At 46.2% G+C, this 23,538-nt stretch overlaps 1 protein-coding gene across 1 annotated transcript in view; it reads left to right on the top strand.

Moving 5' to 3' along the window:
• The window catches only part of LOC489992 (nodal modulator 1), a 57,790-nt gene that overhangs the window by 20,273 nt on the left and 13,979 nt on the right, over positions 1-23,538 (top strand). Inside the window, exons 12-25 of the mRNA XM_038540255.1 lie at positions 3,743-3,917; positions 5,448-5,589; positions 6,626-6,757; positions 7,789-7,925; positions 9,438-9,525; positions 11,516-11,579; positions 12,423-12,518; positions 14,974-15,192; positions 15,282-15,364; positions 16,414-16,573; positions 16,699-16,825; positions 19,072-19,185; positions 20,016-20,143; positions 21,094-21,235. Coding sequence (XP_038396183.1) covers positions 3,743-3,917; positions 5,448-5,589; positions 6,626-6,757; positions 7,789-7,925; positions 9,438-9,525; positions 11,516-11,579; positions 12,423-12,518; positions 14,974-15,192; positions 15,282-15,364; positions 16,414-16,573; positions 16,699-16,825; positions 19,072-19,185; positions 20,016-20,143; positions 21,094-21,235 — 1,807 coding nt within the window. The remainder of the gene's footprint in view (positions 1-3,742; positions 3,918-5,447; positions 5,590-6,625; positions 6,758-7,788; positions 7,926-9,437; positions 9,526-11,515; positions 11,580-12,422; positions 12,519-14,973; positions 15,193-15,281; positions 15,365-16,413; positions 16,574-16,698; positions 16,826-19,071; positions 19,186-20,015; positions 20,144-21,093; positions 21,236-23,538) is intronic.

Raw genomic sequence — 23,538 nt, 5'->3', positions numbered from 1 at the left:
TGGCTATCGTGGCCATTGCTGCTAGAAACATCGGGGTGCAGGTGTCCCGGCGTTTCATTGCATTTGTATCTTTGGGGTAAATCCCCAACAGTGCAATTGCTGGGTCGTAGGGCAGGTATATTTTTAACTCTTTGAGGAACCTCCACACAGTTTTCCAGAGTGGCTGCACCAGTTCACATTCCCACCAACAGTGCAAGAGGGTTCCCTTTTCTCCGCATCCTCTCCAACATTTGTGGTTTCCTGCCTTGTTAATTTTCCCCATTCTCACTGGTGTGAGGTGGTATCTCATTGTGGTTTTGATTTGTATTTCCCTGATGGCAAGTGATGCAGAGCATTTTCTCATATGCATGTTGGCCATGTCTATGTCTTCCTCTGTGAGATTTCTGTTCATGTCTTTTGCCCATTTCATGATTGGATTGTTTGTTTCTTTGGTGTTGAGTTTAAGAAGTTCTTTATAGATCTTGGAAACTAGCCCTTTATCTGATATGTCATTTGCAAATATCTTCTCCCATTCTGTAGGTTGTCTTTTAGTTTTGTTGACTGTATCCTTTGCTGTGCAAAAGCTTCTTATCTTGATGAAGTCCCAATAGTTCATTTTTGCTTTTGTTTCTTTTGCCTTCGTGGATGTATCTTGCAAGAAGTTACTGTGGCCAAGTTCAAAAAGGGTGTTGCCTGTGTTCTTCTCTAGGATTTTGATGGAATCTTGTCTCACATTTAGATCTTTCATCCATTTTGAGTTTATCTTTGTGTATGGTGAAGGAGAGTGGTCTAGTTTCATTCTTCTGCATGTGGATGTCCAATTTTCCCAGCACCATTTATTGAAGAGACTGTCTTTCTTCCAATGGATAGTCTTTCCTCCTTTATCGAATATTAGTTAAGGGAAGAGGGGCTTGACACTGAGAGGACTCGCACTGGGTCACTGAGCCCAGGGAGCAGCAGTTAGCTAAGTGAAGCACTTCCCAGGCAGTGGGAACAGCATGTTCCAGGGCCTGGAGGGGAGGGAACAGAGCTTTCTGGAAGGTGGCCAGTGTGGCTGGAGGCAGCTGGTGAGGTTGGAGAGCAAGTAGCTGGATTGTGGAGGTGGGCTCTTCCTGCCCCGCCCCCCCCCCCCCCCCCCCCCCCCCCCCCCCCCCCCCCCCGCCCAAATGCAATGGAAAGCTGTTGAAGAGTTTTCACCAAGGGAGCGATAGGGATCAGGGCATTTTCAAAACAAAAATTTTTGTTTTCTCTTCTGGCTGCTATGTGGAGACAGGATTGCAGGGAGGCCAGGGTGTGAGTGGAGGGACTCGATTGGAGGCAGTGATAGTTGTCTGGAGATGTGGTGGTGGCGGGATCCGGGTGCCGATCAGGAAGGGTGAGAGTAGTGCATTTGACAGATACTGTGGGGAGGGAGTCAGCAGGCCTTGTGCTCTTGAGGTCCCACATTTCTTATTTGAGCAACTGTATAGATGGAAGAGATGCTATTCATGGAAATGGAGAAATATATTTATATTTATTTTTTTCCTTCAAGTGGAATATTTGGGACAAAGAAAAATGATATCATTGAGCATATTTGGGAAAATTCAGTTTCCTTTTGGGTCACCATAGCACACTTGCCTTTTAATTCATTCCTATTTCTTACTTTAAAAAAAAATCCCAATTTATTTGAGAAGGAAATGCTTTGGCTTCTGTCCAAATGACTAATGAGACTATAGTTATCTTGCAATGCACCAGAATTCCCAGGTTTTATCCATAAATTTTTTTTTTTTTGTTATCCATAAATCTTGATGAAGAAATTTTGTGACACAAATCAATTTCTAAGGGCTTCAGTATAATAAAACACCTGTCCTACCAGCTTTTTAGTTCAGTTTTTTTTTTTTTTTTTTTTTTAACTAAAGCCAATATGCATTTGAGGTTTGGGGTAACTGGCCACTTCTCTTTGAGAAAATTAGCAAAAACAGGTTGGATGGTTAGAATATTTAAAACTTGGAGAAGCAGAGAAGTTCAACGTGGATGAATAAGGTGACATTTCCTGGGATGTGTACACAAATCAAGAGACTATGACATAGATCCTTAAGAATAACTCCTCAATATTCCCTTTCTGCCCTTTTATTCTGAAATGCCCAGAAGAGGGAAATGAGAACCAAAATGTGTACCTTCAAGTCTAGATCAGAGACCTGCACACTTTCTGTGTAGAGGGCCAGGGAATAAATATTGTAGGCTTCCTGGGCCATGTGGCCTCTGACAAACCCACCGGAGCCAGCTCATAAATGGATGGGCGTGGCTGTGTTCCAGTTAATCTTTATTTGGAACAATGAAATGTGAATTCCATATGATATTACAGGATATTACTATTTTGATTTTCTGCCCCTCTTAACCCTTCAGAAGTATGGTTGAGCCACTCCTGATTTTGGCTTAGGGCATGATCTCAGGGTGAGATCGAGCCCCTCTCTTGGGCTCTGCACCGGGCGTGGAGTCTAAGATTCCTCTCTCCCTCTCCTTTTGTTCCTCCTCTCCTTTCAAAAAAAAAAAAAAAAAAAAAAAGAAAGAAAAAAGAATGGAAGTAAAAGTGGGAACGACATTCCTAGCCCACAGTCCATGCAAAAGCAGGCTGCTGGCTGGACTTGGCACGTGGGCCCTCGTTCCTCGCCCGCTGCTCTTGATCGTGAGCTCATGTGGCAGGCTGGTCACTTTGCTCTAAAGAAGTGATTGGCTCGTGGTCATTATCGTATTTCACACACAGTCTGCCACCACTTTGTTGTTTTCCACCACTTTTTATTTGCATCGGGGAGGGGGTGGGGTGGGGTGGGGGGTGTTCCAGCCTCGAATGTACCCCCATAATTATCCAGCATTCCCAGCCACCTTTTCTGACTCTCTTTCTGTCACAAGTATCAACTGATTTTTATCCAAAATGACTCTTGATTCAAAAATACAACCTTTAGTCAGTGGAAGAGACAATCATGGCCTCCGGCTGTGGTGCATTATTACACTTTAACAGGTCGACTGCTAAAAAAGTGAAGAACGGCACTTAAGGATGATGGTCTTTGTTGGTCTTTCTCAGCCTGGGGATGCGCCTTTCATGCCTTTCTCTGGGTGCACTTTCCGGCACTGCACATACTGCTCATTTAGAACCCCCAATCCGAGCCATGACCTGAATGGAACCTTTCAATTTAAGTCGATTTTGTGGCTCCTAGCTCTTAAGGAATTCAGTTTCAGCTTTGTAATTATTTTAAACTTAATTACATTTTCTGTTCCCATCTCCTCGATCACTTTTATGCACGAATTATATATAATCACAGGCGAGGAAGGCGTCTTCAGGGACCCTGCCCTGTTTCACGTGGGTGGTGCCATGGGTTTGGAGGGCTGCTTACAGCCCTTGCATTTAAGCTCTGGCCCACATTCTCTGTCCAGGGCTGCTATACCATCAATGATCCAATTTACCTGAAACATTTTTATCATCTACAGATTTTCTGAAAATTGCTTCTGCAGTGGGGGGTGGCACATGTCCCCCAGAATGCACAATCAGCCCCACCGTGGGCCTCTGCTGTGTCTTTTCCCTCACACAGGGAGGGGTTCAGCCTTCCTTCCAAAGGTTGCTTTTTTGGAACTGGAGTCATTTGGGCTGCTTTTCTATCTCTCTGTTAGGGTTAAACTTGTCGCCAGGAGTGGGGCAGGAAGAGGGATGTGCAGTTTGGGTGGGAGGCTGCCTTTCTCCTGTTTTAATTGAGTTCTCATGCTGGAATGAATGGGCCCCTTGTTGCAGGTTCAGTGTCTGTGGCCAGATATCAATCATTCGCTTCCCTGACACTGTCAAGCAGATGAGTAAATACAAAGTTGTCCTGTCGTCTCAAGACAAGGACAAGTCTTTGGTCACCGTGGAGACAGATGCCCATGGATCATTTTGTTTTAAAGCGAAGCCAGGGACCTACAAAGTCCAGGTATGATGAGTTTTATTCTATATAAGATATTTGAAAATAACAGTGATTTTTTTAAAGGGTTATTATTAGCCAAATTGGGTAACAGAAGGGGCATTTCTAGTCCCCATTTCTTATGAGGTATTTATATTCCTGCATGTCACGACAGAGCAGACAGGCACCCAGTCTGGAAATGATACACAGGCTTCTCTTTCTTCCAGTCTCGATGTTTATTAGGAGTTAGTTCCAGGCTGCCAATCACATCTCCACCGTCTCATGCTTTTGGCTACTCTAGAACATCCATAAGTCCCCAAATTAACCCTTTATTAGTGGCAGGTGCATGGCTGCTGGCACCCAAGGCCAAAATACAGATGGTGTTTCTCCACCTCGCCCAGAATTGAAGATGGCTGGTCAGGTACCATCTGATTTTCCCGTTGCAGCAGGCAGAGAAGCTGGGGATACCCTGGCGTGGGGTCTCACTGTGAGGGTGAAGGCCCAAGCACGGTTGGGGGCAGCAGGCAAGAGACGAGACAGAGCCAGGGGTCAGCCCACTGAGCCTCTCGGTGCCATGGCTGTGCCCACCTGCCAGACTGTGTCTCATTGGAGCTCAGGCTCCCATGTGTCCAGCCAGCTGCTGCTCTTCCTCCCAGAGGAAGGGCGGAGGGGGGGTAGGCTGGAAAGGGCCCCCCTGTGCCTGTGCTCTTCTCCAGAGCAAGTGGGATCCCCCTGAAGGAGATGGGGTGGGAGGAGATTGGTTTCCCTGTTCCCACCAAACAGTGTGGTGTGCGAGTTCATAGCTCCTCTACCAGGTAGCCAGCTCTTGTGAAGTTGGCCACATCGACAAGCCTTTGGAAGCCCTTTCGAACCATAAAGGTCTTTTTCAAGGAAGAGCAACTTTGGAGTATAATCTTTAGGGGACCACCTCTTCCCCAGCCCCTTTTCTTAGCCTAAGAAAGGACACAGAAGAAAAGGAAAAGGAAGGAGCACTGGGTGGCTCAGTGGTTGAGTATCTGCTTTTGGCTCAGGTCATGATCCTGGGGTTCTGGGATCGAGTCCTACATCAGTCTCCCTGTAGGGAGCCTACTTCTCCCTCTGCCTATGTGTCTCAGGGATAAATGGATAAAATGTTTTTTAAAAAAGCAAAAAAGAAGAAAGTGGCTTCTTCCTGCCAGGGGGACATGCAGTAGCATTGAGAGACTCCTAGCTTACGTCATGAGTGACCTCAAGCCACTGGGGAGAAATTCTGGGCTTTAATGTGGTTTCCCCCCAGTGTACAGGTGACCTATGACAGCCATGTGCCCCTGGGGAGTGATGCCAGCTATACTTTCATGTACTTCATGACAGGGCTGAAGGCTAGTTCTTCTGTATCTGAGTAGAAACACGGTTTCTCACCATGGCCTGTTTGGGGATTTGTTGTGATTATAAAACCAGGCCCAGAAGTGAACTTCTCTCCTTCAAATATTTAGCCTTGGGCCCAAGGGAATGTTCTGGTGCCCTGGAGGCCGGGGAAGCCGCGCCTTGACGCAGACACTGACGTCCTGTGTGTCCTTGCAGGTGATGGTTCCCGAGGCAGAGACCAGAGCGGGGCTGACCTTGAAGCCTCAGACTTTCCCTCTCACTGTGACTGACAGGCCCGTGATGGACGTGGCCTTTGTGCAGTTCTTGGCATCAGTTTCTGGAAAAGTCTCTTGTTTGGGTAAGATGTCACTTGAAAGCAAAAACAGGTGGGATTTTGGTGAGATTTTCCCTGTTGGGTAGCGTTAAAGGTGAATGCCAAAACCACGCCTGGAGGTGGTTTTAGAATCCATATCACATACGGTTCTGAGTAAGTGCCACACGACATCACTAGAAACATTTCTCTTGGAGTATTTCTGCTTTGGCTCCTAAAAAAACCACATGGGGTGCTTTTTTCCCAGCTCTGTCACTTACCAGCTATGAGACAGTAAGCATTTACCCGCCCAGCCTCAGTTTTTCTTCTGTAGAATGGGAATACTATGGCTCTCAGAGGGTTTTAGTGAGGCTTTAATACCATCATGTTGGGCACTGTGGCCCAGATGTTAACACCCTAGAGTCTGAAACCAGACTGCAGGGGCTTGCACCCTTGCTGTGTGACCTGGAGCAAATTACTTAACCTCTCTGTGCTTTGACTCTCTCTCTTTCATATGCAAGTAATGACAGTACCTGCCTCACAGGGTGGTTGTATCAAAGGAATTCACATATTAGGGCCTGTGTGAGGACCTGGAGCACAGCAAGAGCCATGTAAATCTTTGCTATTATGAGTAATATAATTACAATGACAGGGCCCAGTTCTGTGCCTGGAATGAGAATGAAGTGGGCATTCAGCCACGCTAGGTCATCTTTCTTTTCTCTCTTTTTCTCTGGCTTATGCTAGTGTTCCATCAATATTCTTTCCCCCGTTTCACCTTACATCTGACTTAGTAGGTGCTGTGTAATATGATTTTCCCTCTCCTGCCTTCTCCGGCTGGCACGAGGTGTTGGATAAATAACAGGGTCACTTTCACTATCAGTGGCTCCATTGTTTGGTACTGATGACCTGCCCCAGGGGAGGGCTCTCAGAACCCAGTAGATGCATGATGGCTGTAGAGGAAGTCTGCTAGCATCGCCCTTCAGGATGTATACCGTGGCCAGCAGCGCCCACAGGTGGGGGGTTCACAGCAGTGCTGTGTCTCATGAGGGCAGCTGAACAAGGCCCTCCTGCCTCTTCTCTGCAGATACCTGTGGCGACCTGCTGGTGACGCTGCAGTCCCTGAGCCGCCAGGGCGAGAAGCGGAGCCTCCAGCTCTCCGGCAGGGTCAACTCAATGACTTTCACCTTTGACACCGTGCTCCCCGGAAAATACAAAAGTAAGAACCAAAGGCAGCATCTTGTGGCCCTCACATACTTCCTGTCTTTTCTAAACTTTCCAAAACCCAGCTCTCAAATTGCATCCCAGCTGCATACTTGTCTTCCTCACCCCTTGACCTTGAACGTGCATTATTTAGCAATGGGTGATAATGCAAGAATCAGTGGTCCATGCGCTCACTGCCACCTTGTCAGGACAATGCGCACGTGTCTTCTGTTTGCAGAGGGTGCCCTCATTTGTGCCATTTTATTTCTAAATGCCTGAATAGAGAGCACGAAATAATCACACTGATGTGTTCCACCACTGAGCAGCTGTGTGACCATGACACGTTACTTGATTTCTTTGAGACTCAGTTTCCTCTTCTGAAGTAGGAGTGATACAGTCTTTCTGTAGAGTGCAAAACAAATGAAATAGTTTGTACAGCGCCTGGTAAGTAGTAGGTGCAGGTGCTGGCCAGCCTTAGTTCTCTTTCCCCTGCTGTTCTCGAGAAGCCACCCATTGGCTCTATTTCTGCTTTTTCCAAGCTCATTTTGGAGCTGCTGGCAGGTGAATAGCTTAGAAGATAGGCTGTTTTATCTGGGGAATTATATTTTCTGTTCTATCAGGTGTTGGCAAACTATGGTGGGGGGACCAACTGCCTGTTTTTATAAAGTTTTATTTGAACACAGCCACACCCATTTGCTTCTGTATTATCTACAGTTGCGTACATGCTACAAAGGCTAGTTGAATATCTGCATGATGGGCAGAGTTGAAAATATTTACTGTCTGGCCCTTTACAGGAAAAGTATGCTGATCCCTAAATATCTTCTTGTGAGCGTGCTCTTTAGACACCATTGAATTTCTTTCTTGCTGATGTTAATGATCACTGGTTTCATTTTTCTCTTTAATACTTAAACTAGTTTTAAATATTACTGGTTTGTGTGTGGGTGTGTGTGTATGACATACATGTTTAAAAAATTAAGTCATTATAATTTTTACTCAGGGAGGTGATATGCATTATGCCCATGTGTGTCTGTGTTGTGGCTTTTCCAGTAAGCATCATGCATGAAGATTGGTGCTGGAAGAACAAGAGTCTAGAGGTGGAAGTTCTAGAAGAGGACGTGTCAACAATTGAGTTTAGGCAGACGGGCTACATGCTGAGATGTTCCCTTTCTCACGCAATCACTCTGGTATGTGTGGCTCCTGAGAGTTCTCTTGTTTATAAGGTCTTTTGGGAAGTGGGAAGGTACTAGCATGCCAAGAATATTATAATCATAGTTAAGTCAGATTTCCTTTTCTGCCCTCCGCTCACCCTCCCTATTCAGGAAAGCATAGTCAGGAAGCTTTTAAAATCCCTCTATAGAAAGATGCCTTTGTTTGGGAGATTTTCATGTCCCGGCCCTGCATTAAATTCTAACTTTGATGAGTGATTTGGGAAAGCCGTTGATGTAGCGTAGAACACATTGTTTTTATAGCCCTGGGATCTTAATACCCACTTCTCAGGGTTGTAGTGAAGTTTAAGTAAATCTCTTATGTATTTGGTTTCCTTGGCGTACGCTGCTATTATTATTAATAGGTCCCGCTGAGTCACTTTCTCTAGTATATTCTGGGGCAAAGGACGGAGCAGGTACATCTTACTGTCTTGTTGATGTAGTCTCCCTGATAGGCAGTGTGCCATGTGGGTTTCAGGAAAGAGAACACGTGTGTAGGCCTGTCTAGGACCCTTCGTGAGTTTTATAGAACTTTTTGGCTTCATGCAACAGTAGATGTCATTGTTGGGTTCTGGTGGAGAAACTGAGGCAAACAGCAGTTGAGCCACCGCTTATGTTAGACACTTGGAGGAGTGGTTGCTGGTGTCTCAGCTGCCAGTCAGCTGTTCTAACTACCACACCACAAATACTCAACAAGCAGTGTTGCTCCAGGAGATGCGTTCGTTGAAACCCAGTTGAGAGTAAGTGGTAGACATTTAGGAGATTGTTCCTTTCCTCAAACTGTTTAGCAGGTTTCTGGTTCCCTTAGGATAAGATCCACATTCCATAACATTGGCCAGCAAGGCCCTTCCCTAACCCCCAGCCTCCTCCCTCTCTCTCCACCTCACTGCCTGGGCCCTGGCATTCCAGCCTTCTCTCCACTTCCACCCCACGCTCGTTCCCTCCTCTGGGCCTTTGCACATGTGCTTTCCTCTGCGTGGAATGCTGCATTTTCTCTGGGCATTACACATGGTTGGTTTTCTCTCGTCATTCAGGCTGCAACCCCAGTATTGCTTACTCAGGAGAGGTCCTGCTCTGAGCCTGGCCAGCTGAGAAGCTCCTGCCATGCTCATGCTTTATCCCACTTCCCTGGCTATTTTGCCCACCGCTCTATTACTTATTAGCTGAAATATAATTTCTTTGTGGACCACATTTATTTTCTGTCTTCCCGTATTAGAACATAAGCCCCTTGAGAGCAGGAGCCACATCGGCCACCAAGGCCCAGCCCTGGGTCTATCACATAGCAGGTGCTCAATAAATATTAGTTGATTAAATGAAAAAGAGCATGTTTTTGTGGGAAGTTTTTGAAGGTTTTTAATTTTCCTGTGTCACCCAACTGCTCAAATGATAAATGGGTAAAACAGATGACTGGTTCAGAAACAGAAATATTATTAATCAACTTGGTGTCTCCATCTTCCCTAGTAAGTCATTGTATTGGCTTTGGTCCCTTAGGAATTTTATCAGGATGGAAATGGACCTGAGAACGTGGGGATTTATAACCTCTCCAAAGGAGTCAACCGTTTCTGCCTCTCCAAGCCCGGTGAGTCTGGAGGGATTGATGGGCTCTGAATTAGAGAAATAGAAAGGCACCAAGGATTGTGGTAAAGGCCTTTGTTTCCCCTCTTGGTTCTCCTTGCGTCAGGCTATCAATTTCGGTGATGGTTAGCGTACTCTCATTTTTCTCTTTCTGCTGGAGAGAGTGGTGTTTTTACCCAGAGAATTAGAGCCGGGAGCTGGAGAGTGTTCCTGGTCTCCTGGGTTTGAGTTTGGTAGAGACAGTTGAGCCCTTTCCCCTTGAAAAATACTACAGCCAGTGAGCCATGGTCATCTTTTTGAAGATAAAAATTGGACCATCTCCCACCTTGCTTAAAATCCTCTAGTGGAAAAAAAAAAAAATCCTCTAGTGGCTTATCTCCCTTTTTTTTTTCCTCTCCCTTTTGAACAACTTTATTGAGGTGCAGTTTGCAGACCATAAAAGTCACCCATTGACAGCATACAAGGATTTTTAGTAAACATACCGAATTATATGACCAAAGCCATAATCTGGTTTAGGGCATTTTCATTACCTTGGTGATATTCTTCATGCATATTGACAGTTAATCTCTGCTCTAAGCAGCCACTAATCTATTTTTTTGTGTATAGCGATTGGCCTTTTTTGGACATATCATATCATATCATATATCATATCATATCATATAAGTGAAATCTTACCATAGTGATATTTTGTCTGGCTCCTTTCACTTAGCATGTTTTTGAGGTTCATGATAATGTTTTGAAGTTCGTGTTGGAGCAGATATTAGTAGTCTGTCCCTTATCATTACCAAATTCCATTGTGTGGCATATCACATTTTGTGTGTCCACTCACCAGTTAGTGGACATCCCCGGTTCTTGGCTCTCACAAATAATGTTGCTATGAACATTTGCATACAAAAGTCTTTGTGTGAATATCTGTTTTTATTTCTTTTGGGTTGGATACCCAGGAATGAAATTGCTGGGTCATATGGTAAATTTGTTTCATTTTTTAAAGAAACTGCCACATGGTTATGTGTGCCAGTGATGTTCCCACCAGCAGTGGCACAAGGGCTCCTGTTTTCCCACATCTTCATAACATCTGTTACTGTCTTTGTGATTTTAGCCATCCTGATGGGTGTAAAGTGGCATCTCATCGTGGTTTCATTTTGTATTTTCCTAATGAATAATTCAGTGACTTTTCTTGGTTCTCAAGATAAAATACACAATCTTCCCCTCAGTAGCAGTCCCTAGCACAATACTGGCCTGTAGTAGGTGCTGGTGCTCTGTCAACATTTGTAGGCTGAAAGAGGAAAAAAAGTGAATGGAGAGACTGAAGTCTTTTTTTCTGCTGGTAATTGCACAGGGGCTTATTCCGCGGGATGGAAACAGCAGAGGTAGTTTGATCTAATCGCAGGTTTTTGTAGGAAGTATGGCCAAAAGGTTGGCTCATGATCGTTCGGGAGAATAAATTGTTAAACTTCTCTCCTTCCTGAAATTGACTGTATTCCTTTGGCAAATGGCTTACTCTCCTAATCAGAGTCGTTACTCTATGTGGGCTCACAGCTTCAAAGTGTTCTCTGTGAGCGTTCCACAATTTTCTAGGTCTTCCTCTGCCCCATGCCCTGTTTTCAGACTATTTCTAGGAAGGAGAGCAGGCTGTGGCTGTCTTTTGGGACTTTAACAGAATCTATTAAGTGGAAAATTCTCAGTCTCGTCTGCGGTAGAAATATACTTCCCATTCCTTCACATGTCCCTATTAGCTGGGTCTGCGCAGACTAAACTAGCATGAATTGTTCAATTATGGAAAGTGAAATCCTGAGTTTGGGAGGGGCCATTACCGGGTCATTGGTAAGAAGCAGAAGCAGCAGCAGAAGAGGCATCTCTGATGCCATTATTGCACATCTGTGTGTTGTGTGTTCAGGTGGGAGGCTCTGCCTGTGGCTTCCCAGTGCTGGCTGGGTGTGCTCAGTGTGATAGATGCCCTCCTCTGAAAATGGCTTTTGATTTCCTGGCTGCAGGTGTGTACAAGGTGACCCCTCGCTCCTGCCACCGGTTTGAGCAAGCATTCTACACCTATGACACGTAAGCTGGGTGTTCACTGCCCTGTAGTGTTTGTGAGCCTCCTGTGGAGTTAAGTGGACACACATCTCTTCTTCTGAACAACATAAGGAAATTTTTTTCTATATTTTTTTTCTGGAAGAGGTAAAGTTTAGGGCTATGTAATTGAAAAGGTTAGCGACACCGAAAAAAAAAAAAAAGAGGTAAAGTTAGGTTATTAAAAGGAATTTCCATGTAAGGATTTTAAGACACTTGGATAAATTATCATGATTATTATTATTTTTCATAGTGAGAAGCGTGAGCGAAAGGTGGGAGGGACAGAGGGAGAGAGAGAATCCCAGATAGGCTCCATGCCCAGCGTGGAGCCCAACATGGGACTTGATCCCACCACCCTAAGATCATGCTCTGAGCTAAAACCAAGTCAGGCGCTTAACCAACTGAGCCTCCCAAGTGCCCCAACCCTTGAATAAATTATTGAGGAAATGGAGCTGGGATCTGTTTCCCCAGAATTCTATAAACCCAGGGTGGAAGGCTGCAGTTCTCAAGTGGCGTGACTATCCTCTTGGTTAAATCTTCCAGCCCTCACTGATGGGTGTTTCTCCAAACTCGGCCTCCCATTTTTACATTTTTCTTACAAACACTCTAGGCTTTCACTGGGAATTGGAGATGTCAAGTTTTGGAATGGAAAATTAGTTTACCCTTTAAAACACTGGTAACCACATCAGGAGTTACCTCATCCCAAGCTTAGAGCAATTTTGTATTTGTGTACTTCAGGGTCAGAATGGTTGCCCATTAAGGGTGTGTCTATGATCCTTTGAGAACAATGAGGTGATGTTGCTAGTGTTTTCTTTCCACTTTGATTTATAGGTCGTCACCCAGTATCTTGACGTTGACAGCCATTCGCCACCATGTCCTTGGAACTATCACCACTGACAAAATGCTGGATGTCACTGTGACAATCAAGTAAGCCTCTTGCTCCACAGTGGTCTGAGCGTGGGAGGGTGGTGTGGTGGACAAGCACTGGGGACTTGTCTAACAGACACTCTGAAAGTTATTTCTGATTTCTCATCTCTAGGTGTGCGTACACACGGCCTTCTCTTACACGACAGAGCTGTAAATTCACCACAGCCTTGATCCTCTCCTTTTATGATTCAGGAATTAACTATGAATTGAGGGAGAGCCTTCTGACAGCTCGTTGCAAGTGCCTTAAATTTCTGTTTGAACTCTCTACACTTCCTGTCTTTGCTAAGGGGGAAAAAAATCTCTGGCTTGTTCATTGTATTTCAAGTGTTTTAGCAAATTCAGAAAAATTGTCTATTTTTCTTGAGACCTTTTCTTGAAGACTAGAGATGGCACCTGATATACGAAGGGTCAGGAGGGAGAAGGTATATGAAGGTATATGAAAGGCAGTCCGTCGCAAGGGTCAGGTTCATGCGAATGTCCCCTTTGAGAGGACTCTTTGCTACATGGTGAGGTGCATCGGACACCCTAATTTTCTTGAGAAATGACAGAGTTTTGGCCACATGACCATCTTTGTAAGAATGGAAATCTGAGTAACTTTCCCTCTCCTTACCTTAAGCGATCTTCTCAGCTGTGTCTCTTCTTTTCTGTCCACTGCCTTTTCAACTCATCCACCCATGCAGAAAATGTTGAGGGCCAGCCCCTGCGCTCACGGGACTTAAAGTCTCATGGGGGACATGGACAGTTGTCTGGGTGTCATACACGGGACTGTGAGGTTACACCTATAATGAGGGCTTTGAATTGGACCCCATGGGGACTGCGGGGGGGGCACACAGGGGAGGTAGGACAGTAGGACCAGCCCATGTTTTTTTTTTTTTTTTTTGACCAGCCCATGTTAAGGGTCTTTGCTTTGTTGTGTGGACACTATGACATGTTTTAAGTAGAGGGATTACTTTTTTGCTTCAGCAAGATCCCCCTGGCTGCTGAGTGACCAAGTAGAAGCCACTTACAAGTGAAAGTTACTTGAGACTGGAGTCCAGGTGGGTTCAGCCAGACATATGGTAGTGGATGGGGAGCAGTGGACGGCTGGGAGGTTTGTTGAGCAGATGGAATCAACAGGATGTGGCAACACACTGACCAATGGGGTCAAGCAAGACGAATGTCTGGCTGAGTAGTGTGGATTAAAGGAGTGCCCATATTCCTCAGGGTAGCCAGGTGTCTAGGAGAAGGACTTGGGAGTATTTCTTGTAGGCCCAGGACTGTGCCTGGTGCTGGAACAAAGCCTTTTATTATTTTCCTGCCTGGAAAGTAGTAATTACTGGTTGGACTGGAAACTCATGTACTTACCAGTCGTGACCCCGTATTACTTTATTTTCAGTCTTTATTGAATTCATTTTTCTAACCTCAGAGGAAGTTTTGTTTTATTTGCTTGTGCTGAGGATTGTATGAGATGCATGTTCCAGCTGGACGTGGCCACCTGGATCCCTCAAGGGGATCTCAATGTTCGCTGGATCCCAAACTGGACTCCTGGTTGTTGGCCTCCCCAGCCCCCACTCTTTGTCATCTTTCTAGATGGTCCTTGACTCTCCTTTCTCCAGCTTCCTGGCCTCCCTGTTTGGGCTGTTGTTGCATGGTGACAGTGTGTTTTCCATGTGGAAGGCAGAGTTCATCCTTTTAAAGTAGAGATCACGTCATTCCTCTGTTTACAACTCCAGTGACTCTCCATCCCACTCAGAGTGAAATCCAGGGTCCACACCAAGGCATACAAAGCCACCTGCTCCCTCAGGATCGTCTGACCCATCTGACTCTTTGCTGGGTCCCTCTGCCCAGGCTACCTCAGTCTCCTTGGTGTCCCCTGAACATGCCAAGGGAGCTCCCTCCCAGGCTCCAAGGGCTTTGCACTTGCTGTTTTCTTGCCCAACATACTCCTCACCCAGGGACATCAATAAAGAATAGTGCCCTCATGTCTCCAGCCTTCTCTCCTTCCAGGCTGCTTTATTTTTCTACATTGTACTTACCCGATATTGTTTTCTGCTGCTTGTCTACCTCTTCCCACTGGAATGTGGACTCCACATGGTTAGGAAATGTTGTCTCTCCAGCTTACTGGTTCTCTAGCAGAGTGGGTTCTCTGTTAATGATTGAATGAAAAAAGATGGTGGTGTGCAAAAACCTCCATGTCCTACAGGAAATCTGATATTTCCTCAAGACATAAAGCATTTCATCCCAGCTGAAAAGCTACTGGATACTGCCACCATCACAAAGAAGTTCAGTTTTTATTTCTTAAAAAATGATTGTTTTTTTTTTTTTCAAAATAGGAGCAGAGCATGCCACCATGGTGGTGTTACAGGGCATTTTGGTTTTTGATGGAGGGATGACTCCATATAGAAATGTCAGATTGCCACCGACTGCAGGGATAAATAACCACATATGCTCTGAGCTACTCCTTCCTTTCTTGCAGATCTTCCATTGACAGTGAACCCGCATTGGTCCTCGGGCCCCTGAAGTCTGTGCAGGAGCTGCGGAGGGAGCAGCAGCTGGCTGAAATTGAGAGCCGCAGGCAGGAGCGGGAGAAGAGTGGCAAGGAAGATGCTGGGGAGGGAAGGACCAAGCCCCCTGTCCAGGAGATGGTAGAGGAGCTCCAGGGCCCCTTCTCCTATGACTTTTCTTACTGGGCACGGTAAGCTCTGTCTCTTCCGTGTCCTGTATGTCTTCTGTTTTCCAGTGGAGGGCAGAACTGGCCACGTGGAAGTATTTTCATTGTTTTAGGTCTGGAGAGAAAATCACAGTCACACCCTCGTCTAAGGAGCTGCTCTTCTACCCTCCTTCCATGGAAGCCACCGTCAGTGGAGGTAAACGTCAACTTATTGAGCCTGTGACACATCTCTACAACTGTTCATTTACATGCCTTTAAAAATGTATTCCATGTTGTTGTTCTCACAAAACTGTCTTTGTGAGGCTCCTTAAATCCCCTTTGGCAAAGAGCTGTGCCTACTTGGTGTGTGGGTGAGTGAATGGAAGGTCTCCGTCGATGAAAGTAACTCTGGTAATTAGAATTTGGGCAGTCTTTCTGGAGAAGGACCCCTGACTTCTTCCTGACGTTTTTAGTTTGCCACCAAAAGTAGACAAAAAGCACAGATGTTACTTGTTGAAATGTGATCATTAGCCATCGTATGTCTGGTGTTTATATGTATTGGTAGGGGTGAGTGAGAGTGTTTTTGGGACTGGACAATTAGAAGTGATGGCTGTTGGAATATTTGTCTTTTGGCTTCCGACCATCTCCTCTAGCATTGGGGGTTCATTAGGTCCTGGGCATTTATGTGGTCTGTGTTTAGAAGGAGGGCATATTGAATAGTGTGGCTTTCCAGCAGGCAGCCTGTTTGGGGTAGGCTTCTGCCTCGGGTCCAGCCGCATAGCCTCCTATGCGCCAGAAAGACCTTGTGACCACAGACAGAGGGGTAGTGAGAACCCAGGCTTTCTTAGGTTTAACTGTTGACATTCCCAGCTGTTGAGCAAGGGATGGAGGCAGGCATGGGCCCCCCCAGTTATTGCAGTTTTATAAATTAAACAACCTCATTAGGGACGCCTGGGTAGCTCAGCAGTTGAGCATCTGCCTTTGGCTCACGGTGTAATCCCAGAGTCCCAGGATCGAGTCCCAGGATCAAGTCCCATATCGGGCTTCCTGCATGGAGCCTGCTTCTCCCTCTGCCTGTGTCTCTGCCTCTCTCTGTGTGTCTCTCATGAATAAATAAATAAAACCTTAAAAAAAAAAAAAAAAAGAAACCTCATTGGAACTAGCTTCAGATACCTCCGTTTCAGGCCCTCCCTTACTGGGAAGCCCCTGGCCCAAATGCCCCCTCCCACTACAGCTAAGTCTTGGCCTTGTTTGTTTCCTGTTTAGAAAGCTGCCCTGGGAAGCTGATTGAAATCCATGGGAAAGCAGGCCTATTTCTGGAAGGCCAGATCCACCCAGAGTTGGAGGGTGTCGAGATCGTCATCAGTGAAAAGGGGGCAAGCTCCCCACTGATCACTGTCTTCACTGATGACAGAGGTGCTTATAGGTAAGCCCTGATGAAGAGGTGACTTGCTGGGGACCAGGTGAAGAGCCCAGGCTTGTGTGGGGCCGGCAAGGCCTCCTGCAGGTGTGTGGCACTGCCACCCCCAGCATCTACTTGCTTCTGTTCAGTGTCGGGCCCCTGCACAGCGACCTGGAGTACACTGTGTCCTCGCAGAAGGAAGGCTATGTTTTGACTGCAGTGGAAGGAACCATAGGAGACTTTAAGGCATATGCTTTGGCCGGCGTAAGCTTTGAGGTAACACATTTTTAAAAGATGGTTTTATTGAGGTGTAATTGACATATAGTAAACTGCACATAAAGCATATGATTTTGTCGTCTCAACAGAGGCATACACTCATGAAAATAGTGAGAATCTGGCACCCCACTAAGTTTCCTTGTATCCCTTAGTACGCTCTCCTTCCCACCCTTCCTGCTGATCTGATCTGCCTTCTGTCACAATAGATTAGTTGGCATTTTCTAGAGTTTACACAAATGGAATCATACAGGATGTGCTCTTTTGGGGGGTTTCCTTTCACCCAGCCTGATTTGGAGGCCTGCTGACCTCAGCTCATCTGCATACCTTTTGGCAAGTGTTTCGAACTCTCATCTTTAACTGTCTTCTGTGTAAAAACACAGAATGTTCCTATAGTGGTATTTGATGTCATTTCTCTCCTCTCCATCCTTCTTGGGAAGAAGCATGCTGTGTGCCATCCAGAGTAGGGCTGGAGACCCCTGAGTATAAATATTTTCAACATAGAGGTTCAAGGAAAAGAAGTATAGATGACATCTCATACAAATTTCAAATTCTATTGTGCAGGATGTGTTTTTTACATTTTTTTTTTTAAGATTTTTTAACTTATTTTTGAGAGAGTGAGCAGAGGTAGTGCCAGAGAACATGAGTTGGTAGGAGGGGCAGAGGGCAAAGGAGAAGCAAATTTCTCCTCAGCAGGGAACCCGATGTGGGGCTCAATCCCAAGGCCCCAAGATCATGACCTGAGCAAAGGCAGATGCTTCACCAACTGAGCCACCCAGGTGCCCTGCAGGTTGCATTTTATTTACTTACATTTTAATTTAATTTAATTTAATTTAATTTAATTTAATTTAATTTAATTTAATTCAGTTTGCTAGAATATAGTGCAGAATGCATTTTAAAGCATATTAAAAGACATTCCAACTGGGAAGAAATCTTTATGCCATAAATAATATCCTAGATTATCAGGAACTGCTAAAATTGATAAGAAAATGACAACTCCATAGACAAAAGAACAACAAAGCATATGAAAAAGCAATTCGCGCAAGTCCTACAAGTGATTAATAAACATAGAAGAAGTGCCCAACTTCCATGGTGACTGAGGAACGTGAAGGAAGTTACCATAGGGGATCGCTGGGTGGCGCAGTGGTTTAGCGCCTGCCTTTGGCCCAGGGCGCGATCCTGGAGACCCGGGATCGAATCCCACGTCGGGCTCCCAGTGCATGGAGCCTGCTTCTCCCTCTGCCTATGTCTCTGCCTCTCTCTCTCTGTGTGTGACTATCATAAATAAATAAAAATTAAAAAAAAAAAAAAAAAGGAAGTTACCATAGGAACACGGGGTTTTAGATTACGTTTGCAGTGATGACGGCAGCGTCCATGTTTTGGAGAGTGTATGGTCCCACGTGTAGATAATTCACAGAAGTATAAGTGGTCACAGCCACTCTGGTGTGCAACGTGGTGGCATTGTTTTGAATTCAGAGTGCACGATGCCCAGCAGTTCTCCTAGGAATAGAGGAAAACATAAATGCACACAGATACACACATTCTAGGATGCTTCGATGGTCTCCTTTTCTCTTAGAAAATCAGGTGGCTGGTCTGCATGCGTTGGTCGGCCGCACCGTGCTTTAGGATGATGTGCATTAAGACTCGGTGTGGCAGATGTGTGTGGACTGGATGGGAAGCCAGGACCAGTGGTTGGAGGAAGACAGCCGGGTATGGGGCTGTGTGGCAGTGCCCCATGTTGAAGTAATACCCAGTATTACTTCAAACCCATGATGAAGTTCCACCCTCCCCTCCTGCACCACGAACTTGCCGGTCAGTCAGCACTAGCCGTAACATTTGTATGTTGGTGTAGGCATAGAAGCAGTTCTGGAGCACCTGGGTAGCTCAGGGGTTGAGCATCTGCCTTTGGCTCAGGTCGTGATCCCGGGGTCCTGGGATCGAGTCCTGCATCAGGCTCCCCGCAGGGAACCTGCTTCTCCCTCTGCCTGTGTCTCTGCCTCTCTCTCTGTGTCTCTCATGAATAAATAAATAAAATCTTTAAAAAGGAAGGAGCAGTTCTGGAGGGCTACACACCACCTATTAATGTTAGTTACTCCTGGGGACAAGGAGTAGACCTTATGTTCCCCCCACCTCCCATGGATAACAATAAAGAAAAAACAACCCAAAAGAGTTACCTCTTGACTTTCAAAACGTTCTCTTCAGTTGGTAATAGGCATCCACCTTGCTCTGCTGTTCCTTTCTCACCCCAGATAAAAGCTGAAGATGACCAGCCCCTCCCCGGCGTCCTCCTATCCCTCAGCGGTGGTGTGTTTCGTTCCAACCTCTTGACTCAGGACAATGGCATCCTGACATTCTCCAACCTGGTAAGGTGTCCTGTAGTTTACCGCCGGTGAGCGTGCAGGGACATGGCATGAGGGACTTGTGTAGTGCTTGACAACGTGAGAACAACACCAGCATGGATTGTTTTACGTTTCTTCGGGGACCAAATGTAATTAGAGTACTGCTCTTACTAGAACTTACTGTTGCTGATTCACGTTCCCTTCCACACACACTTCTTGTTTTCTGGCCACCGGCTTGTCACTAAGACGATGTAATTAATTACCTTGGCCACAGTGGCTCCCCTCTTAGGCATCCCGTTGTTAGACCACAGCATCACAATGTTTATGATGCTGAGTCTTGCTTGGTGGTTAGCTTGTGTTTCTTCTGCAAACCACGTTCCACCTGGTGGGGGAATAGAGATGTTATCTGGGGCCCCCACTGGTTGGAACTCTGGAGGTGTGTGTTAATTGGCCCTTCCCTAGAGTCCTGGGAATAAAGTGACTGCTCCGGGAACGTCAGTGAGGCGTATCTGAAAGATCATGCGCTGTGCAGCTTCGAATCTTCCCTCTGCTGCTCACTTGCTGTGTCATCCCAGGGAAGTTACTTGACCTCTCTGAGCCTCAGTTTCTTCATAAAATTCAAATTGGTTTCTGTATCACAGAGGGACTATAAGGCCATAATGCTGGCTGCTATTGGAGATGTCATTGCTGTCTCCATAACCCACTCACTGGAGAGTTAGAGTCATCCTTTCTGTCTGTGCAGGAAGCCCTGGAGTTCTGGCCACATTCCCGTGTGTGCTGACCTCAGTCGCCTCCTGTTAAGCCATTACCTAGATGTGGCAGCAGGGGCTCAGTATGTGGTTGTCTCTCGGCAGAGTCCTGGCCAGTATTACTTCAAACCCATGATGAAGGAATTCCGGTTCGAGCCGTCCTCACAGATGATCGAGGTGCAGGAGGGGCAGAGCTTGAAGATCACTGTGACCGGGTACCGAACGGCCTACAGGTGCGCAGCCAGCCTGCTCCCCAGTCCTGTAGAGTCCTACTCGGGCCTCTGTTTCCCGGGAGCTCCACCTTGCTCCCCCACCCCACCCCCCATTTCGGGTTTTACCTGGGAGCCAGATGAGATGAGATAGCAAGTCTAGAGACTTTTAACTGCTGCCTTTTTCTTCTGATCGCTCAAATTAGTGATTCTGTCACAAAGTCCCTATTCTGAAATGGGCTTGAGAGAGCCCATTTCATTGCTTAAAAATTTATTTTTACTAGAGCTTGAAACTCAAACATTTAAAAAGGAGGAAATGAACTCACTTGAATAAGGCTTCAGAATGTTGAAGAGCGTATAAAATGTCAAGTTTTCCCCCATTTGTTGTCTCCCAGCCACTCATGTTTTCCATCCAGAGACGGTTTGCACAAATGGTTGTATACGTATACAAAACACTGTATGTTAGCCGTATCAGCATCATGTAGCTAAACACATTGATCTACACACCATACATATGTATTTGTAAACATACAAAAACCCTTGAGATGAAGGTTGATTAATCAAAAAGTTTAGAAAAAATGGGCCATTTTCAAATGAATATGTAGAATGAGAAAGAAACTGATTTCACTTTATTAAATGTTTCATTATTTAGAATAAAGCTTAATGAAAATAAGATAAAATGGAATAAAGTAAAGTTTAGCCTTTCTTAATTGGAATTTTCTGGAGCATCCCTTAAAATGTAAACGAAGAAAAATTGACAGTCTTCTGCCCAGCTCGAGCCTTCGGGCAGGAAGGCCGGATTTGGAAGTGATACAACCAGGACTGAATTGGCTGGGTCATCGGGGTACAGTTCTCCACTGGGCTATTCAGCACTGTAAATTGTTGGTAAATGGAGGGCACTTTACCACAAATCCTTTGTGTGCTTCAGAAAACCACGGGAATATCATGTTCCATTTCTTCTCTTGTCATTCTAGTTGCTATGGTACAGTTTCTTCCTTAAACGGAGAACCAGAACAGGGTGTTGCCGTGGAAGCAGTCGGACAGGACGACTGTAGTATTTATGGAGAAGACACCGTGACAGATGAAGAGGGAAAGTTCAGGTTACGTGGATTGCTGGTGAGACTTTGGACATTCTTTAGGAGTGGGTTTTTTCATACTGTGTTCAGAGGTGACTGGCGGTGCCCCCAAGACTGCTAGGAATAAGCTGAGCAAGGAGTTAGGACTCTGGAACCCTCCTAACCCCTTTCACCTGGCACAGCTTACCTTTCATTGAGTGGACACATTGGGTTGGGGTTTTGTGACAAAATACGGTTGGAAAATGGGTTTGGTGCAGCTTTTGCCTGGCATTGGGTGGTTATGGGATAGGCCAGGGCTCTCAGACCAAATGCCTGTGGCCAGAAGAGGCATGTGAATGGCCTAAGGAGGTGTGTGCTCATCTAGGTAGTGGTGAGTGTGATTAAATCCAGAGGGCAGGGCCCATGGAAAGGGGGCAGCTGCCATCCAGCTCTTTATAGCCACGTGGGAAGATAGGCTCGGTACTGCTAGATCATTTGAGTTGTTAGAAGTCAGAAGTTCAGATTTCCACGTGAAGACTCCTGACTTTTTGGTATCAACAACTAATGAAAACGAAAAAAAAACACCCCACAAACTCCCAACATTTTTGTATGGGAGCCAACACATTTGCCCGTTTGCTCAGTTGCCACATTCAGTTTTCTGGTGCTGCTTCCTCCATTTTTATTTGTGCATTCACTCTCTTGCTCATTCAGCAGATACTACCTCTCTACTGTGTGGTCACTGAGAGCATGTGGGTTGGACAACAACGGCTGGATTGGGCCCCTTGGATCTCGGGTTGGATCTTTAGGCTTTTAGATTCACACACTGGATATTCCTAGCTGACTGCAGAGGCGCACATTATCTCTGCAATGGGCTAATGTTTGCTCAGATCACAGGAGCTGAAACGTAAACCTGTTTTCAGTTTATTTGATAGGTTGGGGCAAAGCTCTTCTTTCCCCAAAACAAAAATATTCGTGTCCAGGGCACCCCAGGGTCAGATCCTGGGGTACCTGGGAGGCAGGTTGGAAGGTTGCCTGGTGAACTTGGGGTGTTCAAGGTGAAGGGGAAGGATGGACTTGGGTGTCTTCCTGGCTGTGCTGAGGACTGGAATTCTTATGGTCCAGCCCAGTGCACACCAACTGGGTGGGCTCCCCGCAGCCTGCTCTGCCCACCACGGGTGTGTTCTCACCAGTCATCAGGATGACACTTACCTTGCTATCCCTAGGGATCTGCACAAGCCTTACTGCCATGCTCCTTTCTAGCTATCCTCTGCCTTGCAGGAGGGCTCTGGCTCCGAGGAACATGCTGCCTCCAGGCCTGCTTCCCTTCCTGTAACGAAACAGACAGGCAGAACACCATGGCCTCACACTCCTGCAGCCAGGGCCCAGGGACAGGCGTCAGGTCTCCGGGGCCAGGTCCTCACAGGGCCTTGGCCTCACCAGTCCAGTGTGAGCCCAGCCTTTGCAAGTCTGTCCTTTGTTGGCCACACAAATGAATGCCCTTCTGCTGTCATCTGCTTAGGTTTAAATCCTGCCTCTGTCATTTTTAGCTGTCTACTTTCAGGCAAGGGGTCCATCCTTTCTGTTATCTGCATCTTCATCTGTGAAATGAGGATGAGAGTGACACCCCCCTCATAGGTGGGCTGTTGGTGTTACAGAAGTTCACATGTGCAGACACAGCAGTCCTGGCACAGTGATGCAGTTAAGTGCTTAACAGAGCCTTCCCCTGGGGCAGCCTTCCCCCGGACTGCCAGCTCCGGTTTTGGTGTTGCAGCTTTCTGAGGCCACAGCTTGAAAAGGGGTCTGGATAGGTGCCCTTGTAGGTCGGGCTTAGGGGAGCCTCCCTTCCCCTGGGTGGACTCTAGCAGCGTCCTTGGCTTACATCACTCTTAAAGTTGTAGGAATGCAAAATCTACATCACCTCCTTGATTCCCTCAGCATCTTGCGAGCCCAGACATGTTCTTCTAAACCCACTAACCTAACACATTGTTTAATTAAACTGAATATAGTTTCCTTCTCCAGTGCAGATTTCCATTTTAATTAATGCTCTGAAGACACCCTCCTTCTTCTAATAGGTGTTAATTTATTAGCTCTCACAGTAGTTTTCGGAGTCACCCTGGTGGCCGCCCACACCTGCCACGTGCCAGACCACACATTCTGGAGGAATATCCTTAGCTATTCCTCGGCCAGGATTTGGGGCTTGAGTTTGCCAGTCTCCCAGAGGGTCCCAGGTTGGAGATCCCTCACTGAAGGTTTTCTAAAGATTTTAGCCCCAGTCAGGATGTGTTCATTCATTTCCCCTTTCCTGGCACTGCTGTCAGGCTGCCTTAGCCGAGAGACTGCAGCACTAGATTCCACTGCTAAAGG

Source organism: Canis lupus, chromosome 6, assembly GCF_011100685.1.
Source record: "Canis lupus familiaris isolate Mischka breed German Shepherd chromosome 6, alternate assembly UU_Cfam_GSD_1.0, whole genome shotgun sequence".
In the NCBI taxonomy this organism is placed as follows: domain Eukaryota; kingdom Metazoa; phylum Chordata; class Mammalia; order Carnivora; family Canidae; genus Canis; species Canis lupus.
This window is presented reverse-complemented; position numbering and strand designations above follow the sequence as displayed.